A 17614-nucleotide genomic window follows, 5' to 3' on the forward strand; every position below is an offset into this window, starting at 1 on the left:
TGGCACTGCTCATGAGCCTGGGAATTTACTCGCCTCCCCGCTTCACACAGATGCTTTCTGACACGGGAATGCTGAAGGGAAGGAATGAACCTTGATCTATGCTCTGCCTGCCCATTGCATGCCTCACCCTGCCTAATCATTTTCTGAGATTCATCTCTGCAAAGGAAGAGGACCTGAGATTTGCTTATCTGTTTATGCTAAAAATTCAGCTCCAGCAATTCTGAACTTTTGACACAATTCTCCCCAGAACTCACGATCCAGAGAAATGTTACAAATTGCAAAAACTGACAGCGTTTCAAATTAGACTTTAATTTGATTCAATTTTGGTCCCAGGTACTGTATTCTTGTCTAGAGAGGAAAGTTTAAGCTAAGGTGTAAATTTAAACTGATACAGGCATAACGACCCAGGTGGACACTCTTATTCCAGTATAAGTGGGTGCCTTTTTCCAGTTTAGTTTATGTATTATTGGAAACGGTCTAATCTAAACTGTTAAAAGACATTCTTATGCTGAATAAGAGAGTGTCCCCATGGAAATTTATACATTGGTTACTATATTGGTTTCACCATATTGATATAACTAGTCAAACTTTCCCAAGTAGACAAGTCCTTACTAAGAGCATCTAGTAAACTAAGACTTAATTATCTCCTGGTTTCTGTTTTGTTTTTTCTTGCAAAGGGAAACTAAGGCCATATTTCCACTACAAAGTTTGACCAGATTCAAAATTGTGACCAGAGCAATTGTCACTGCAGGGACAGGGGCATTGTGGGATTGCTCCAGGAGGACTGTTGGAATCAGTAATGGTAATGTAGCGTCCACTCTGGCACTGTACCGGCGAATGAGTGGCAGTAGAGGACTTCTGTCCTTTGCGGAGGTGGTTTAGTTTGACTGACAGAAAAATCAGGGTTGTGAGGTCTCGCTTTTGAGTGTGGCTGCATGTAAGGCTGTGCTGAAATAAGGAAACTTTTAACCTGTAAAATTTTGCAGCACAGAACAGGCCTAAGGAAAGTGTGGGCGAAGGGATAGAAGACTTTTGAACCCTGACAGACAGTTTTTAGGGCATCTGATTCAGGAATGCCATATCCAAATTTTGTAGGAAAACCCCAACCTACCAATTTCAAAAATGATTTTTTATTTATTTTTGAAGAGGAGCCAAAATGAGGTTTGTAATGGAAGCTCAACAGCAACCTTGACAGGGCAATAACTGCCAGAGTGCCATCTTTAAAGAGGCATGCAAAACAATGAAAGTAAGCCAGTCAGCACAGAAAGAGGTTACCCATATGATCGTATATTACCTGGCAAAGGAGTAAAGAACCTTTGTGATGCCGTGAGCTTCAGTGGCTCTCCTTGGTTGGCTGACTTTGGCCCAATGGTTTGCAAATTTGATGTTGCAAGTACTTACATTGGAAGCTGCTTGGGGCAAGGAGTGCCTTTCTGTTCTGTTTGTACAGCCCCTAGCACAATGGGGTGCATGACTAGGCCTCTTAGGTACTATGGTGATACAAATAATAATAATAAAGGAAGCCATAAAGTGAGTTAAAAATAGTTGGTCTGTCAGAAGGAAGCTTGCAAACCTCTGAATTCTAGAGCAATGAAATAGCAAGGGACTAAGCCTAGTTTATGTCAAATCTTATTGCTTTATTACACTCTCCAGGTTTTGTTTTGTATGTGTAGTCAGTCTCAGGATCCTGTCTTTCCCAGCAGCCTTTACCTTAAGAGCCTTTACCTCAAAAGCTGACATCTTCCAAATAGATTGTTCAAAAGCCCACTCCCATCCACACCATTGCTTTTCCCCCTTAGCAAATCCCATTTGGCATTCCTCTTTAAATTGTTTCTGTCTGCCATTAGCATATGAAATGATTGATTGATAGATAGATAGATAGATAGATAGATAGATAGATAGATAGATAGATAGATAGATAGATAGATGCCAGTGACAGGTCTGCATCAAAGAAAGTAAAAGGGTTAGTTGAAAAAAAAAGAAAAGAAGTTAAACCACTGTTGTGTATTTTTCCAGATCTTTATTTTTTTTAAAATAACTTACAAATAGAGAGGACTCTTGGAAATAAGGTCATTCATTTTGTGCATAAGGATACTGCTTGGTGAAACACAGAAACAGGCGTTAACCTGACTCTTACATTACTGTTAATTTTAATATGATGTGAAATTATATCATAGCACTGTACATACAGCTTATTTCCATACATATAGGTACAAACCACAACATAAAGCTGTTGTAAATAAAATGTGCCAGCCAAAGTAGACACACACACATATAATACGTAATCTCCATACAGCTATTAATGTCATTCTTTGTCATTCATTTTGACTATAATTGGACTATCTAACATTCAGACTACAGCACTCTGGATACAATTATCAGCAATATACTTCAAATACATGATAAAAATATATTTAAACTTTCAAAGAGATTTATATAAGGTACGCCAACAGCCAGAAAATAAAGTCTTGGGTTTTTAAATACAACACACTATATATATCTATATCTATATAACACATATACAATGAAACCAAGAGAGGGTCTCCTTTACACATGGGAAAAAAAGCCTATCCTGAAGACATGTGATATCCGTGGTACACAATGGCTTTGTTTACTACAAATTCCCCCGCACTTGCATAGAATTTGCACCCTGGTCTCAGTCCAGAAAGTCTGGATTAGCTAGCAGTAGATAAAACAAAACACATTAAAATAAATGCATGATTTTGGTTTTCTCCAAACTCTAAATTTAAATTATAGTTCTTTATAGTTCTCTTCCAAGCTGTGAATTCACGCCCCGTCAGAGACAAGTATGAAAAGGTCCAAGAGGAGTCCTTATGGAGTGGTGATCATTTGGCATTTTGCTCCAGAGCAGAGTACTCAGCTTCTGATACTCTGGAAGCATCAATAAGTTTGGTGAGGCCTGTTTTGGCTGAGTACTTGAAAATAAAGGCTTTCATGAGCTCGTATCTGTAATTTCGGTTGATGAAGCTGTAGAGTATGGGGTTGATGCAGCAATGGATGAGAGAGAAACACTGGGTGACGTGAAGAGCCGCATACAGAAAGTTCTCCATTTGACAACTGAAGGGTATAAAATGAAGGACTGAGAAGATGTCGAGCAGGACGACCACGTGGTAGGGCAGCCAGCAGACAAGAAACACAACAACGTAAGAGAAAATTATCTTCCCATTGCTCTTCCTTTCTTGGTCACTGGAGGCAGAGATGGTCCTTGCAAGGAGAAAATAAAAAAGAGCAATGATGGGAAAAGGAATGGCAAAGCCCAACACAACAGAGATGAGCTCCATGCCAACCAGCCACTCTTTGAAGCTCTCCTCTGGATAGAGAGGGCGGCAGTAAGTTTCATTGTTTGAAGAGACGGTCTTCAGGTAATAAGTGTCTGGGAGAGAGACACAGAAGGCGAGAAGCCACACAAAGATGCAGATGAAGCGTCGGATGATCTTCTTCTTGCAGTTACTGGAGTTGGTGAAGTAGGCAACTGAGAGGTAGCGGTCCACACTCATACATGCCAGGAAGAAGATGCTCCCATACAAGTTGATGGAAAATATGAGGTGAGTGATCTTGCATGTGACTTCTCCCATGTGCCATTGGTTATGCTGGACAAGGGAGACCACCCAGACTGGAAGGGTGATGACAACACACAGGTCGGCGATGGCTAGATTGAAGATGTAGAGGTGGGTTTCATAACCGGTCGCTTTGGCCTGGAGATTGACCCAGACAACCACCGAGTTGGCCACCAGCCCTATCACAAAGATAAAGATGTAGAAGATAGAGAGGGTGTACAGTAAGACACTTTTATTAAGTGTGCTAGGGCATGAGAGTGTGTCCACAATGATGCAGTCTCCATTGTTGCACGTCCAGTTGCTATCAGAGAAATTTCCCACGTCCAGAAGATCAAGGATGGAAGTCAAGTCAATTGCACTCATGGTCAGTCAATTCGGAATCCAAATAACCTAAAACCAATATAAGAATAAGAAGAAAATATCTTGGTTAGCAAGGGTTAGAGTTCTCCACTACTGTCCTTGTATCAAAACACTTGTGCTATCACTCTGCAAACATTTTGTCCATTGGATGCTTTATTTAAATTGTGTCGTATCCTCATAAACTACTTTCAGTTAAAGAGAAAAGGAGAGCAAACTGGGACTGAGGAACACACAACAAAACTCAGCTGGTCTGCAAAAGAGAAACAACATTGGCTTTTTGTGTGCTTTTTTATTAGTCTGTGTATGACATCAGCAGGTTGGCTGTAGTCCCTGGGTGTGAAATCCACCAAGTACACCGTGGCCAAATAAATGTCACGCGGCTGACTCGGTCTTCTGCAACATAAAAGATGATGCTATCGCTTTTAGCAGGGAAATCTTTAAGCCATTTTATCTGCACTCCCGCAAGCAATGTAGAATTGCTCTGGCTGAGAGAGTACTGTAAAACAGTTACCACAGGTTCTGTTAAGCATCACATCAAGTACAGCTCCAGATGCATTAAACAGAAGTGTAGACCTCAGACCTTTGTACTCTCCTCCCAATTTCAAATTTCAATCCAGGCCCCCCTCAATTACACATAATGAAGCATCCCTCTGTGTTTAACAATTATGATGTAGCATTGAGAGAACTGGAGCCTTACTGCTGTGTAACTTAGAGTGGCAGGACTCATTTTTCTTTTTTAGACGAGATCTTGGAATTAAGAATATGCCCTCACCCCAGCTGCTAAAGCTCAGCCTTTTTCTCAGCACCACACACTTTCTATTTATGTGCTTTATTATTATTTTTGCTTCAACAGTTCCTCCGTCTGCAGAGTGGATAAAGAAGTGAGCTACTTGTTACGAGTATTGCCAACAGAAGGATGGGACCAACAGAATGTTACGGCTTTCCACAAAATCCTGGGCACATTGTGGCAGTTACTGCCACGCATCGGGAGTGGCAAACAGCCCTGTGGACAGTACAATACCCACCCACAGCAGCAAGTCAGCCTTTCTAAGACCTTGTCTATGTGATGGCTGCCAACATGGCTGACTGAACCAGGGATCTCAGGAGATAAAAGTATGAGTATCTATCACATGCGCTAAAAGACCAGGCACAGTAGGAGGAACTGTAACAGACTCACATCTGTTGTGGATCAGGCAGAGACATTTAAAATGCACTGATCAGTGTGTTATATCTACACTACACTTAGATTTAGCCCGTTTCAGCCAGTTTTGTTGCACCAAACCCTTAGTGTAGACAGGCAAAGCCATGATTTGAACCAGTACACCTACTTCTGTTTCAAGGAGTAAATCCACCTGTAGTTTCCCTGTTCTCCACTAGGGGTTTGCCCGGGCACAGCAATATCAATGGCAGAAACCAGGGCTAATTCGAAGTATAGACAAGCCATAGATCACCATCCAGGAATTACATCAATGTGCAGCGAGGAAATGAGCAGGGAAGGGTCTCCACAAGGAGAAGTGAATAGGGATTTAATGAGATGCCCCACATCTTTAATAGCCCTACTGGATATGCTAGCCATCGATCTTTGCGCATATGCAGTAGCAGCAACAGAAAGCTTGAGGACAAGCTCCTTGGAAGCAAAGGGTCAGAGCTCTCCAAAGTGATTATTTGAGACTTAAAATGAAACCATTCCAGTTAGTTGCCATGAGTGTGAAGCCAAGACCAGGAGCAGCAGCTATGCCTCGGATCAGCCAGAAGGAGTGAGGGGTTAAGGGCAATTGGGACCCAATTCTCCTCTCACTCATTGTGGGTTCGCCCCAGTGGGCCTAACTCCCCATGGCCTGCAGTTGTTTCTGGTAGTACACAATGAGCCTGAAACCTGAGCACTGGGGAGAGGGAGCGCTGAGGCCCAGTTTGGGAGCATCCTATATGCACTTAGCACTGGGGTAAATGACAACACCAGGAGCAGGGCAGTGGAGAATCAGGCCTGCTGGTTCCAGTGGAGCTACCCGCGCTTTATAAACCAGTGTCACTGAGAACAGGACAAAGGCCGCCATCGTCATTCAGCTGAGCGTGCTCTGAAGTCACAGAGCTCTGCTGTCACAAGAGAACAGACCCTTCCGCAAGCCATAGGGATGCTACATACCAGCCTGACAAGAGGAAAAGGGTACAACCCCCTGGATGTCATACCAACTCCCTCCCAGTGCACTGGAGTAAGTGGTGGGCAGGACTACCTGGGTGGGGTTACTGAGGGAGAGCATGCAGTGCTGCCCCTCCAAGGCAGGGCAGGGCAGTAATGAACTGCCACAATCCGGCCCAGACTGTGTGGAAAGGAGGGTTGTTCTGCTGGTCCCTTCACCTTAGCATGTAGCGCTTCCCTTTACTTCCTCGGCCCACTGGGCCCGGAGGGGCGCTACACCAGGGGTCAGCTGGACAAGAAATTCCTCCATCTTTGCCTCACTTCGTGGCTTTATTTTATGTTTCCTTTCCTCTTCTCCCCTTTAGGACAGAACTGTTTTCTGACATTTAGACATCTTGGATTGTTGCCAGGCCCAAGGGTTGGGGTTTTATGTACACATACACAGCCTCTCCCGTTAAAGGGAAAGGGTGTAGCTATGACCCACTCCTTCTGCTTTTTGCTGCTGCCTTTGGGGCAATATTAATTTGATTTAAGAAACTGTTTACGGTGCCACGCCAAAGAGAGCATTTACACGGCAGTCCGCATTTGTGACCAGCCCCGCTCTCCCTCTCTCCTCGTTAAAGAAGCTTTCGGATACAGGGGACACTTCAGCAGGGTTTGTGGGGCCTGCTACGTTGCAAGAACTAACAAGGAAAATCGGCCCCACGTGAGATAACGTTAGGCTGCTCGAAGCACTACTCTGTTGGGGACTGAAATGGCAAGGAGTGCATGAGGAGAGCCCGGCCCTGCGGGGAGGTAGTTGCTTGCGTACAAAGCGCGGTTCAAGTGACATGTTCCCTTTTGCAATGGGAAGTACACCTGAGGGCCCCCTCCTCCCCATGCAGATCTAACCGCCTCTCTGAGGTGCACTAACTCTTGCCTTTGCATTCTATACAGTGCCTGTAGCAGTGCTACCAGGAGACCCGAACACGCTGATTTCCACAGCGGTCGGGTTATTCCTTTCGCTATGAGTCTGGCAGATGAAATCCTCATCGCTGCATAGGTCAGAGGAGATTTCTCTCTGAGCTTGTTATTTAAACACTACAGCTTGGCACATGCCCAGAACTGAATGGAAACCAGCAAGGAACACAGCTCTTCGAATAAGATCCTGTCCTCTACGATTAGCCACGAAGAGCAGTTCCTCCAGTACTGGGCATGAGCTGAAGCAGCTTCGTTTTGCTGAAGCGAGGCTGTCCTTATTAAAACAACGGGTTACTTTTTTATTTAACAACGCCCGTTTCGCTCCCAAAGCTCTGCCTTCAGAATGTCCATGGGCTAGAAGGATGATGGTCCATGTGCACTTCCCACTGCAAAAGGCATTAGCTCCCACAGGTGTTACTTGACTCCTGTAGTGTAACAGCCGCAACAAACAGAGAAGCCTGCAAAACACAGTAAATCAGATCCAATAGAGCTACATTGATTTACACCCTCTGAGGATCTGGCCCAACAAGTCCCACTCACTCTAAAGGCAGAACACGTCTCATTTCACACAAAGAGAATCAAACTCATCACAGAGCAAGAATGGATTGAAGACGATTCATTCAATGATTCTTCCTTCTCCATCACGGGGAAGGACAGTCCAGTGGTTAGGCACTAGCCTGGGTTCAATCCCCTCCCATGCCCCAGACTTCCAGTGTGTCTTGGGCAAGTCTCTCTGGGCCTCAGTTTCCCAATCTGTACAATGGGGAGAATAGGCCTGCCCTGCCTCTTAGGGGTGTTCTGAGGATAAATGCATTAAAGACTGTGAGGTGCTGTGATGGGGGGAAGATAAGTACCATAGACAGGAGCCACTGGGTTCGAGTTTTCCCAAGTGCTGAGCAACCGTAGCTTCTGCTGACTTCAGCTGGACTTCCAGCTGCTCAGCAATTCTCAGAACAGGCCACCAGAGTTTTGTAATAACCGCTGTTATTGGCGCAAAGGACAGGGAGAGAGAAAGCTCATGCTAACCTCTTGATTTATTCTGACATGAAAGTCAGAGGGCACAAGACAGAGGTTTCCCTGCACTTTGCTGTTGCGGCATCTCAGGAGAGGCCGGCCTCTGCTGGAATAAATCAAACATTCTGAGCCCATCTGCCTTGGAGATTTTGCTGAGGATTTCTCAGCCACATCTGCCAAAACTATCCACCTGCGCGCTGTGTGTTTATGAGCCAGCTGCCAAAGGTGGGCCAAAGCCCTCTCTGGTGTTACGCTAGCGAGATCAGCAATGCGTTTGGTCCGAGGAGACTAGAAGACTCAGTTAAGACAACACTGGCTTAAAGCCACATGCCCCAGTGAGTCCCAGGTGGAAAAATCAGCATATAAAACTTCCTATCGAGAGGCTCTCTCGTCCTCAGCACGAGGGCTGTGAATGGCGTTAAGTTTGCACAGGAAATAAAGTCCCCAACAAGATCTTAGCCAGGGGACATCTCGGGGAGAGGGCTATAAATAAAAAAAGGAGTCTGTTTTCAGCGACCTGGCGTTCCAAGTCAAAATGTGAAAGTTGCAGTTGCCGGCAGGATTATGGGAGAATCTCTGCTTTCAGTTTTTTTAAAAACATTTCAAGGCCTCACGGTTGTGGAGAAAAGTTTGAAAATGTGACCCCTCTATGCCCTAGTCCCTCAAAACCCAGAAAGCAAACAGCACCCTGACTTTAAAAAAAAAATCTCATGATTGTTAAGCCAATCATGTGATCTGAAGGGGGGGGTCTGACTCATGATTTTTGAAGAGTGGGGATTGGCAATACTGCCCCCCAATTCAAAAGGATTTACCTTTGGGTCACATTTACCCCTTTTGTAAAACTAGCCCCCCTCCCCTCACACACACACTGCTTTGGATGCCTAAAAAGCAGACTGGAAGGGCATCCCCTGATCTAGGGAGATCTATTAACAGTTGAATGAACGGTTGACTTCACAAACAAAGACACTGATCCAAGTTAACTGTCAAGGTGAAGACATCATCCTCATACCATTAGGAAGCCTCTAAGGTTACTTGTAAGCAAATGTAATCTAAGACAACCCAAGGCAATGCATGGTGTTAGGTCATCGGGGGTCACAGAAAACATACAGCGTAACTATTCCCTGTTGAAATGTAAGCAAAAACGGGAGCGTAATATCCCTTGAAAGCAGAGAGCTTAAACTGATGTGAGGACTCTCTGGCCACCTGCCACCACTGAGCCGAGACTCGCAAGGCTGGCTGGTCTGGTGAGCCAGCTAAGCCAAAAACAATGCAATCTTGCCCACTTATTAAATAATGACCCTCGTGATCTTACTGTATACAAATTAGGGCCGTCCTGTACATGGGGTGAATCTTAGCAGGCCACTAGCCCTTTGCCCTGTGTGTGTGAGTACCTCCATGTGTGCATCTATATAAACCCACAGCCCCACTCAGTGATAAAAGAGCTCCATCCAGAAAGCTGATATGGTCCATTGTGCTCAAATCCCCATCTGGGCAGGAGCTGCTGGAATTGAAATCCTGACAGCTATATTCAGAGATTACAGCATGCAAAGGGCCAGTCTGTCTGTCGTCTGGGATTGGCTGTGTACCCAGAGCTCAGATTCCCATCCAGATTAGTTTCGGGGGTGGGAAAAAAAGCCCTCAGTGAGGCTGACTAAAGCCATTGGCCCTTTCTGGGCTCAGCTTGCTTTTTACACACCATGGTGGGTTAGCATGGAAGGCTGCGAACTGATGTCACCTTCCATTTAAAGGAACGATCCGTTTTAAATTAGAGAGCTCAGTACAGGAGAAGAGAGTAGCTACCCGACCCACCAATATACACTGGACCCCTAACAAAGAGTTGTTCTGAGATTTCTTCAAGCTAATTCTGGTCTGCAATTCTGCCATCATTCCCACTATCTGTGTCTCAGCCAGCCAATTCCCGACAGCTTTACACTCTCCTCCCCTTCTTCCCTCTCGCTGGCTTGCTTTGGGCTGATAAGAACTATCTGCTATGAAAAAGTATTTAGGCAAGGTACTTTTCGCTGTCCCGCTTGATAGGGCAAGCTATCCTGAGAGTGAGTTACCCTGGTATTGAAAACCCTCAGCCATTACTGTATGGGTGTAATATCATTGTGTTAATCCTTCCTGGGTCTTCCCAGGGTCTTTTCTGGTTTGGTGTTTAGGGCCTGATCCTGGGAACACTTACAGAGTCTGACGCCAGCACTATACTCAGTGGTAGGTGTTTGCAGGATCAAGCCCTTCACCTGTGAAGTGTCAGCGCAGGCACCCTCTCCATTGTGTCTCTTGGGAAGTGCCAAGCATGCTGTCAGCACTTACCAACCAGCCACGCTGTTCCCAGCCACGCCACAGGAGATCCATTAACTTCCACGGAGCTACTCTGGATTTACACCAGGGTACAACTGACAGCAGAACTAGCCTCCAGGAAGATACTGTTCCAATCACCACCTCTTCAAACCCAGGGAGAGGGAATTTCTCCGTCTGCCAAATGTTTGCATTGCACCATCAATAGGCCTGGCCTTTAAAGTCCCTCTCAGACAAGCGTGGACAGTGGCTATGCAGAATACTTTCGAGAGAGATGCTGGAGCACATATAAGCAGCTTAGATCCAGTTATGCTGCTCACTTTGCTAGCCTGTGTTCCCTTCCGTTTGTGTTAAACCCAAGCAGCTCCCGCATTCTCCCCATGGATGGAAACAGTTTGACTTTATGCCTGAAACAGTCGCACAAAAAGCTACTGTTCAGAGTGTAAAGGCATCTCAAATCCAGAAAGTGGATGGGCCCCCATTAGGAGATATTTATAGATCCTCTGAGGATTGCTGCTAATGGGGCCGTTCTCTCTGTATCGTGTGAATTACTTCATAGAACAACACCATATATCTTTAGGTCCGATCGGTCTGGCGGGGGAGGGGGTTGCTTTTCATTCCACAGGATTCTCTTAGGGGCGTGGGGGGATGACTCCCCCACACACCCAGGCTGGGGGGAATAGTTGGGGTTTGCAAGCTCATTTTACATTTTTGCATCCAATACCTGCCGTATTTCTTGCTCCAACATTTCACCCCAACAATGGGAAGAGACGCGCGCGCCCTGCTTTAGAAGCCTGGGGAATGATTTTCCCTGGAAACATTCCTAAGGGGAAGGATGAATTGCAACAACAACAACAAAGATACGCTCCCTCTTACGGGCCCGATCCTGGTCCCAGTGGCAGTTTTGCCCCATGGGAGGCGAATCGGGCCCCCAGCTGGTGAAAAGTCGCGAAGAGGCTCCAGCAAGGCGCTGCTCTCTTTGCCAGGCATGCAATAAAAAGCAACGCGGCGCACCCTTCCTTCACCCCCCACCTTGTGCTCCCAGCAAGGCACCGGCACAAAGACAACATCTGCGCCCGAGGAAGGACAGAAAGCGACCGCTGCGGCCCTTCAACGCCCGTCCCCAAACGCCTCCAGAAACCCTTGAAGGAGGCGCTCTCCCGTGCTGAACCCTCCTTGCTTCGCTGCTCACAACGGGCTGGGCTCACTTTCCAGCTCCCCGCCCTGCAGCCGCCTGCCCCACACACCGCCCCAGCCCCTCTCAAAGGGGGCGTTCGTGGCCAGGCAGCTGCGCTCCGGTTCCTGCCTTTGCTCGCCTCTGCGCGAAGGTCGGGCAAGAGGGAAAGACAAAAAGATCCAATTCGATGAGCCCGGGGCTCACCCAGAACCAGGGCTCTGTGCACCGCGGGGCTTTGCAGCTGCCTGAGCGGAGCAGCCTGGGATTGGAGGGAGGGTCCGAGGTTATCACCGACACCCCTAACTGCCCCGGCACAAACCTGCACGTGGCAACCTCCAGGCTGCCCCGAGCCAGCCCCGGGGAAGGACCCGCGGCTCCCACGCGTGGCAGGTTTTCCTAACAAGTCTCGGGAGAGCTGGAATACAGTAGCCCTTTATACAAGGCAGCTCTCCAATGCCCCCCCGCCCCTTTCCCAGCCGGGGTGAATTTCCCCCTAGAGCAGACACGCGCCCTGCCCCAGGAGCAGAGCAGTGCAGAGCAGAGATCATTGCCTTACCTACCGGCTGGGCTCTCCCCCTCCTCCTGCCTTCAGACCCCGGCTGCAGAGCAGTGTTCAAGAGACTGAGTGCTCTTTCCAGCTGCCTCGCTGTTATATACACCGCAGGAAAGCGCCTCTAGATGGCAGCTTTGTAAGTAGGTTCCTGCCCAAAATCCTTGGGGCGGGGAGGTGGAAAGTTGAGGCTGGATTGTTGTTTCCTGCCTGGGCAGTGCTGCACAATCACCTCCCTGGGAAAGCCGAGTCCAGCCGAGGCAGGGTCCCTCTGAGTGGGATCTGTCACCTACATCCTGCTAAAAGCCCCAAAGCCAACATGAGCCTGTCTCCTTCAATTATCAAATGTTTGTCTTGTCTTGGGTGTCTATAGAGCTTTGATCCCTTTAACAAACATGCACACACGAAAAGGTGGATTTCCTAACTCTGCTGAAGACTTTGATCTTAAGGCCAATTTCTTGAAATCTTCAAAGCCCACTGTGTTGTGTGGCTTTTCTATATATATATATTTATTTGTTTGACTGATCACCACTTTTGTAGAGTACAAATCACATTTACAGTTTCAGTACAGCCCGAAACACACTTCAGGAAAGGGCCTTAAAAATCTGAAAGACATTTGTATTTTCATCTGTGAAGAAGCCCAAATTCTAAAGTCTGATTCTAATTTCAAGTGCTAATGTTCTTTCCCTGGATGATCTAAGATAAATATTTGTGTTATTGTTGGATATTTGTTTTTCCTGTTCAGAAAATGTTTGGGGTTTGTTGTTTTTTTTTGTGACATTTTATTCCACGATACTTCAGCTTAAAAAAAAATCACCTTTCCATCCATAGGAAGCAACAAATTTGGGGACTGGAACCGTAATTTCAAGTGCAAAATATTCCAACAAGTGATATTTTTGTGCTTTAATTTTTGATGCCCAATTAGAGACACCTCATTTTCAGAGAGTATTTAGTGCCCTTCCTCTGAAATTCATGTCCCTTTACAGTATCCCAAACTGGGCAACCAAAATCATTAGTCACTTAAAAATTTAGACCAGAGAATCTATAATTTAGCTTCTTAAAAAATCAAGCCATGGAAGCTCTTCAGACAAGATGATTGAGATTTTCTTTTAACATGAAGATAAAAATAAAATTCAAAGCAGTCTTTACTGAGATAACCCTTTGTAGGGTTGTTCTGAAATAAACTGCCATCCAATTCTATTTTGGCTCCTAAAAAAAAGCACACCCCCTCCAAAAAAAAGTTATTTTTATACATCCACTAAAATTGACAGCAGAGATTGCAAGGTTCAGACATTATCTGATTAGAAAGCCTCCACCCAGAGGTGCTGGAACAATTTGTATAGTGGGGGTGCTGAGAGCCATTGAACCAAGCTGCAAATCCTGTATATAATAGAAACCACTTCAAGCCAGGGGGTGCAGCAGAACCCCCAACACCCCTAGTTTCTGCACCTATGCTTCCAACATAAGAAAGCAGCAATGGAGAGGAAAAAAAAGTTTTTACCAGGAAAAAAAAGTTCCAAGTGTTCTCCTGACACCAGAAAATTGTGAACTGATTATACAATAGGAGGCAGTAGACTCACACCCGTTCTCTTGCTCCCAGGGCAAGAAAAAATAACACCTGACCAAAGTAAGATGACAAAGTGTAAGACTTGCTAACTCATCTCATCACTCTCCCTGTCACTAAAATGAAAGCACATCATGAAAATGTCCCATTAGGCACCAAAGGCTGCATTTTGCAATGCCCAAGCAAAGGCTAAAAAGCCATTTGTATGGATTCAGTTCTACAACTCAGATGAAAACACTGCAACACAGTTTGTTGTTTTCCCTTCCTGGGGGTAGATGCTAGGACTAGACAGTAATCTACCTGCCAACAAAGCAGTAATTCCCTGGAGTGAAACTATAAATTGTGCGATGTGAGTACACAACTGCTGCAGCTTGAAAATAGTGCTGAGAGCTAAAAGTGATCTGACTCAGGTATTCACGCAGTCCTATGTATTCCTAAAATAGGCATAGCAAAATTATGTATTTGCACATCTTTTTTTTCCTAATGCGCCACACACAGCTGGGGAAAGGAAAGTGACGTTCCAAACCTCAGGGCCAAGTTCTCCTCTGTTACTCCAGTGGCTCTGTACCTGAGCCCTCGTCTAGGGTAGCTAAAAAGGTTAGCTAGCACCTTTACACCCGTGCGTTTTTAAAAACACCAGCGGAGACAGGTTTTAGCACCTTTAAACCCTGGGGATGACCACCACCAGCAAATATATTTTATGGTGTTTCACCCTGTCTACATTAGTGATTAAGAACATTAGCTAAAATCTGTTGGCCAACGTGTTCTTAAACCAGAATCCATTTTGCTGCTCAAGAAAGAGCCTGAATGAAACCCTCTGCCTTTTAAGAGATTCTCTGGGGGCAGCAGTTACTTCTTCAGAACACACAGAGTGAGAAAGGGACGCTGTTACTTTATGTCATGCCAGAAGGAGCTTTTAAGAAGAATACCCTAAACAAAAGTCCATGGGAAAGGAAAGCTTATTTACTGTTGTATATACAGGGCCTCCGGCTAAAAACATCCCTATTAACCACCAGGACACCCTCGTTCTCCTTAAAAAGCATTTCTGCTTTAACTGGGCTTTTTATTGCCTCTTCCTCTGGCAGCAATCAGGACTCCATAGGGCCACATTCTACTCTCAGGAAGAAGTGGAGTTACTCCAAATTTATACCCGCAGGAGAGCAAAATTTGCCCTGTTCCCCACGCCCCCAATTCTGATTCGATTATCCCCTCCACTCTGCATGTTTAGGGTGGCCAGTGTGGGTGGAGCTGGGGTGGGGCAGTGGGAAGAAACACTGGCCACATAGTATCATCATTAGGGTTGTCAATTTCCTAATTGCAGAAAACCGAACAACCTTGCCCCACCCCCTGCCCTGCGGCCCCGCCCCTGCCCACTCCGCCCCCCCCCCTCCGTCATTCGCTCTCCCCCACCCTCGCTCACTCACTCATTTTCACTGGGCTGGGGCATGGAGTTGGGGTGCCGGAGGGGGTGAGGGCTCTGGCTGAGGCCAGGAATGAGCGGTTGGGCTGAGGCAGGGTGTTGGGGTGTGGGAGGGGATGAGGGCTCTGGGCCCAGGCTCTGGGGTGGGGCTGGGGATGAGGGACTTGAGGTGCAGGAGGGGGCCTAGGCTGAGGGGCTCGGAGTGTGGGAGGGGGCTCAGGGCTGGGGTAGGAGTGCAGGAGGGGGTATGGGCTCTGGGCTGGGGGTTCAGGTGACATGGTGGGACCAGAAATGAGGGGTTCAGGGTGAGGGAGGGTGCTCAAGGCTGGGACAGGGGTTGGGGTGTGGGGCTCTGCGAGAGAGTTTGGGTGTGGGAGGGGGTTCTGAGCTGGGGCAGGGGGTTGGGGCACAGGACGGGTTTCGGGGTGTGGGCTCCAGGAAGCACTGACCTCAGGCAGCTCCCGGGAAGCGGTGACATGTCCCTCCAGCTCCTAATTGGAAGGGCGGCCAGTTGGCTCGGCACGCTGCCCCCACCCACAGGTGCCACTCCCGCAGCTCCCATTGGCCGTGGTTCCCGGAGCTGGAGGGACATGTTGCCACTTCCCAGGAGCCGCACGGAGCCGGGCAGGGAGCCTGCCTGCCCCCACTGCGCTGCCAGCTGGACTTTTAACAGCCACCAGGGTCCCTTTTCGACCAGATGTTCCGGTCAAAAACCGGACACCTGGCAACCCTAGTCATCGTCCCCATTTTCCAGTCCTGAGGAAGCCACTCTGCAGGGCCCTGCAGATCGGGAGGGGCGATGCTGGGGAAATGGCAGAGCCCAGGGGCATTGGACCCCTCTGTGGCAGGTTGCGGGGACAGCGACTGTCGAGCACTGTGTGGCAGCACAGAGTGTGAGGGAGCCAGGCTGTATGAGGCTGTGAGGAGCCGGAGTGTAGTGTGGAGGCACCAGTTCTCTATGGCGATATCCTTGACCTGCAGGTGTCCCATTATTCCTGCAGAGCTCCTCAGCACACGCAATACACCCACTGGCTGAGGGGGCAGCCCTACCTCTGCTCCACAGATGGGGCGTTTCAGTTTCCCTTTCCCTCCTCGGGTTGTTGCTGGAGAGGGCACGGTGGGGCCCGCTAATCTCCAAGGCTACTATGCAGCAAAGCATTTCAGCACCTGCTTAACTCTGAGCGCCTATTTATGTCTGTTGACTTCAGCATGTGATTAAGTGCCTTGGTGAACAGGGATGGGGTGAGCCCCATGTGTAAAACTAAGCACATGCTTAAGTGCCTTGCCCAATGGGGGCCCAAAAGCCTGACCAAAAAATGTCCTGGCAGGGGAGGAATCCATCGCCACTCAGCAAGGAGCACAGACCCTCCTTCCCTGGATTGCCAGGAACCAGACAGAGACGCTGTTGGAATTGTTCTAGCCTTTAAAAAAAAAATCTGAATATATTGCCCAGCAATACCCAGCTCTGGACTGGCTGCCGCTCACGAATCATTGGCAGCCTTCTCCAGACACTCTGGCCAGCCCTAGCTATGCCTAATTTTCCACTCTCCTCCCTCGAGCTATCATTTTCAGGGACCATGTTCCTCATGCAGGGTGGGCGAACATATCCCTTATGAAAGCCAGATTGTGCTTGGCACTCACAGATGAAATGCTTGGCGGAAAACTTTAAAACGATACAACATTAAATCACTCTCCGTCACGGCAGGCAGAGTCACCGAGATGTCAGGGCCCAAACTTTGCTCAGCTTGGGGGAGGGAGGGGGAAGAGGGAGAGGCACCATGCTGGCAACATGCCACGAGACTGGAGGCCACATCTAATTTGCATAAAAATTCCATCTGCCACCATTTAGAGACTAGCGGTTCTTGTATGCCTTGCTGCCTCTTGATACGGGCCGGTGGTTGGACATCCACAGGCTCCAGCTACACATGGAAGATGCAGGCAGCTGAAGGTTGCCTTCTAGATTACATGTGGGGCCCACAGGGTGACGGCAGCCCCCATCCCGCCCCCACCTCCCCTGCTCCTTCCTCCCAGCTTGTGAGATCCATATGACCTCAGTTAACAAAACACTAATCTCCAGGCCATTATTTTAATGTGGAAAGTGCCTAGCCCATTGTGAGCGTGACCACTAACCGCTAGTGAATGGCAATAGCCGATAATCCCATTTGGTTTCACACAGCTCAGGCGCTGACTCTTGATGGGCCTTTTACAGGGGCTTTTGTACCCCGCCATTCTCAAACCCTCATCATCACCATTATGGAAGCTCCGATCTGAGATCAGGGCTCCATTGTGCTAGGCGCTGTACATAAAACATTCTAAGGGACAGTTCCCGGCCCAAAGATCTAACAATATAAAGAAATTGGGCAAAGGGAGCATTACCCCTATTTTAGGGCCACTCAACCAAGGTCACACACAGAGACCACAGCAGAGGTGCGAATTGAACTCAGGTATTTTGAGTGCTAGTCCAATGCCTACACTACACGGCCTCTTGTCGGTACAAGCCACTAATGTTTACACTAAGGAGCAAATCAGAAAGCTCTGCCCCCTTCCCACCCA

General features: G+C 47.5%; 1 protein-coding gene across 2 annotated transcripts; it reads right to left on the bottom strand.

The window, feature by feature from the left end:
• Positions 1-2010: 2010 nt before the first annotated feature.
• On the bottom strand, positions 2011-12206 carry ACKR3 (atypical chemokine receptor 3). 2 transcript variants are annotated; one of them, XM_045031695.1, is made up of 2 exons: positions 12084-12206; positions 2011-3968 (listed from the first exon to the last, which is right to left on the bottom strand). In XM_045031695.1, exon 2 carries the CDS (start codon positions 3939-3941, stop codon positions 2847-2849), a length of 1095 nt encoding a protein of 364 aa, XP_044887630.1. In that variant the 5' UTR covers positions 3942-3968; positions 12084-12206; the 3' UTR covers positions 2011-2846. The 2 variants fall into 2 exon arrangements, with proteins under 2 accessions (XP_044887630.1, XP_044887631.1); XM_045031696.1 differs by having other exon boundaries at positions 12088-12185.
• Positions 12207-17614: the final 5408 nt, after the last annotated feature.

Source organism: Mauremys mutica, chromosome 10 (genome assembly GCF_020497125.1).
Source record: "Mauremys mutica isolate MM-2020 ecotype Southern chromosome 10, ASM2049712v1, whole genome shotgun sequence".
NCBI classification, from domain to species: domain Eukaryota; kingdom Metazoa; phylum Chordata; order Testudines; family Geoemydidae; genus Mauremys; species Mauremys mutica.

Excerpts from the sequence above, each read along its gene's own strand:
- ACKR3 (XM_045031695.1), bottom strand. The coding sequence starts at position 3,941 with ATGAGTGCAATTGACTTGACTTCCATCCTTGATCTTCTGGACGTGGGA.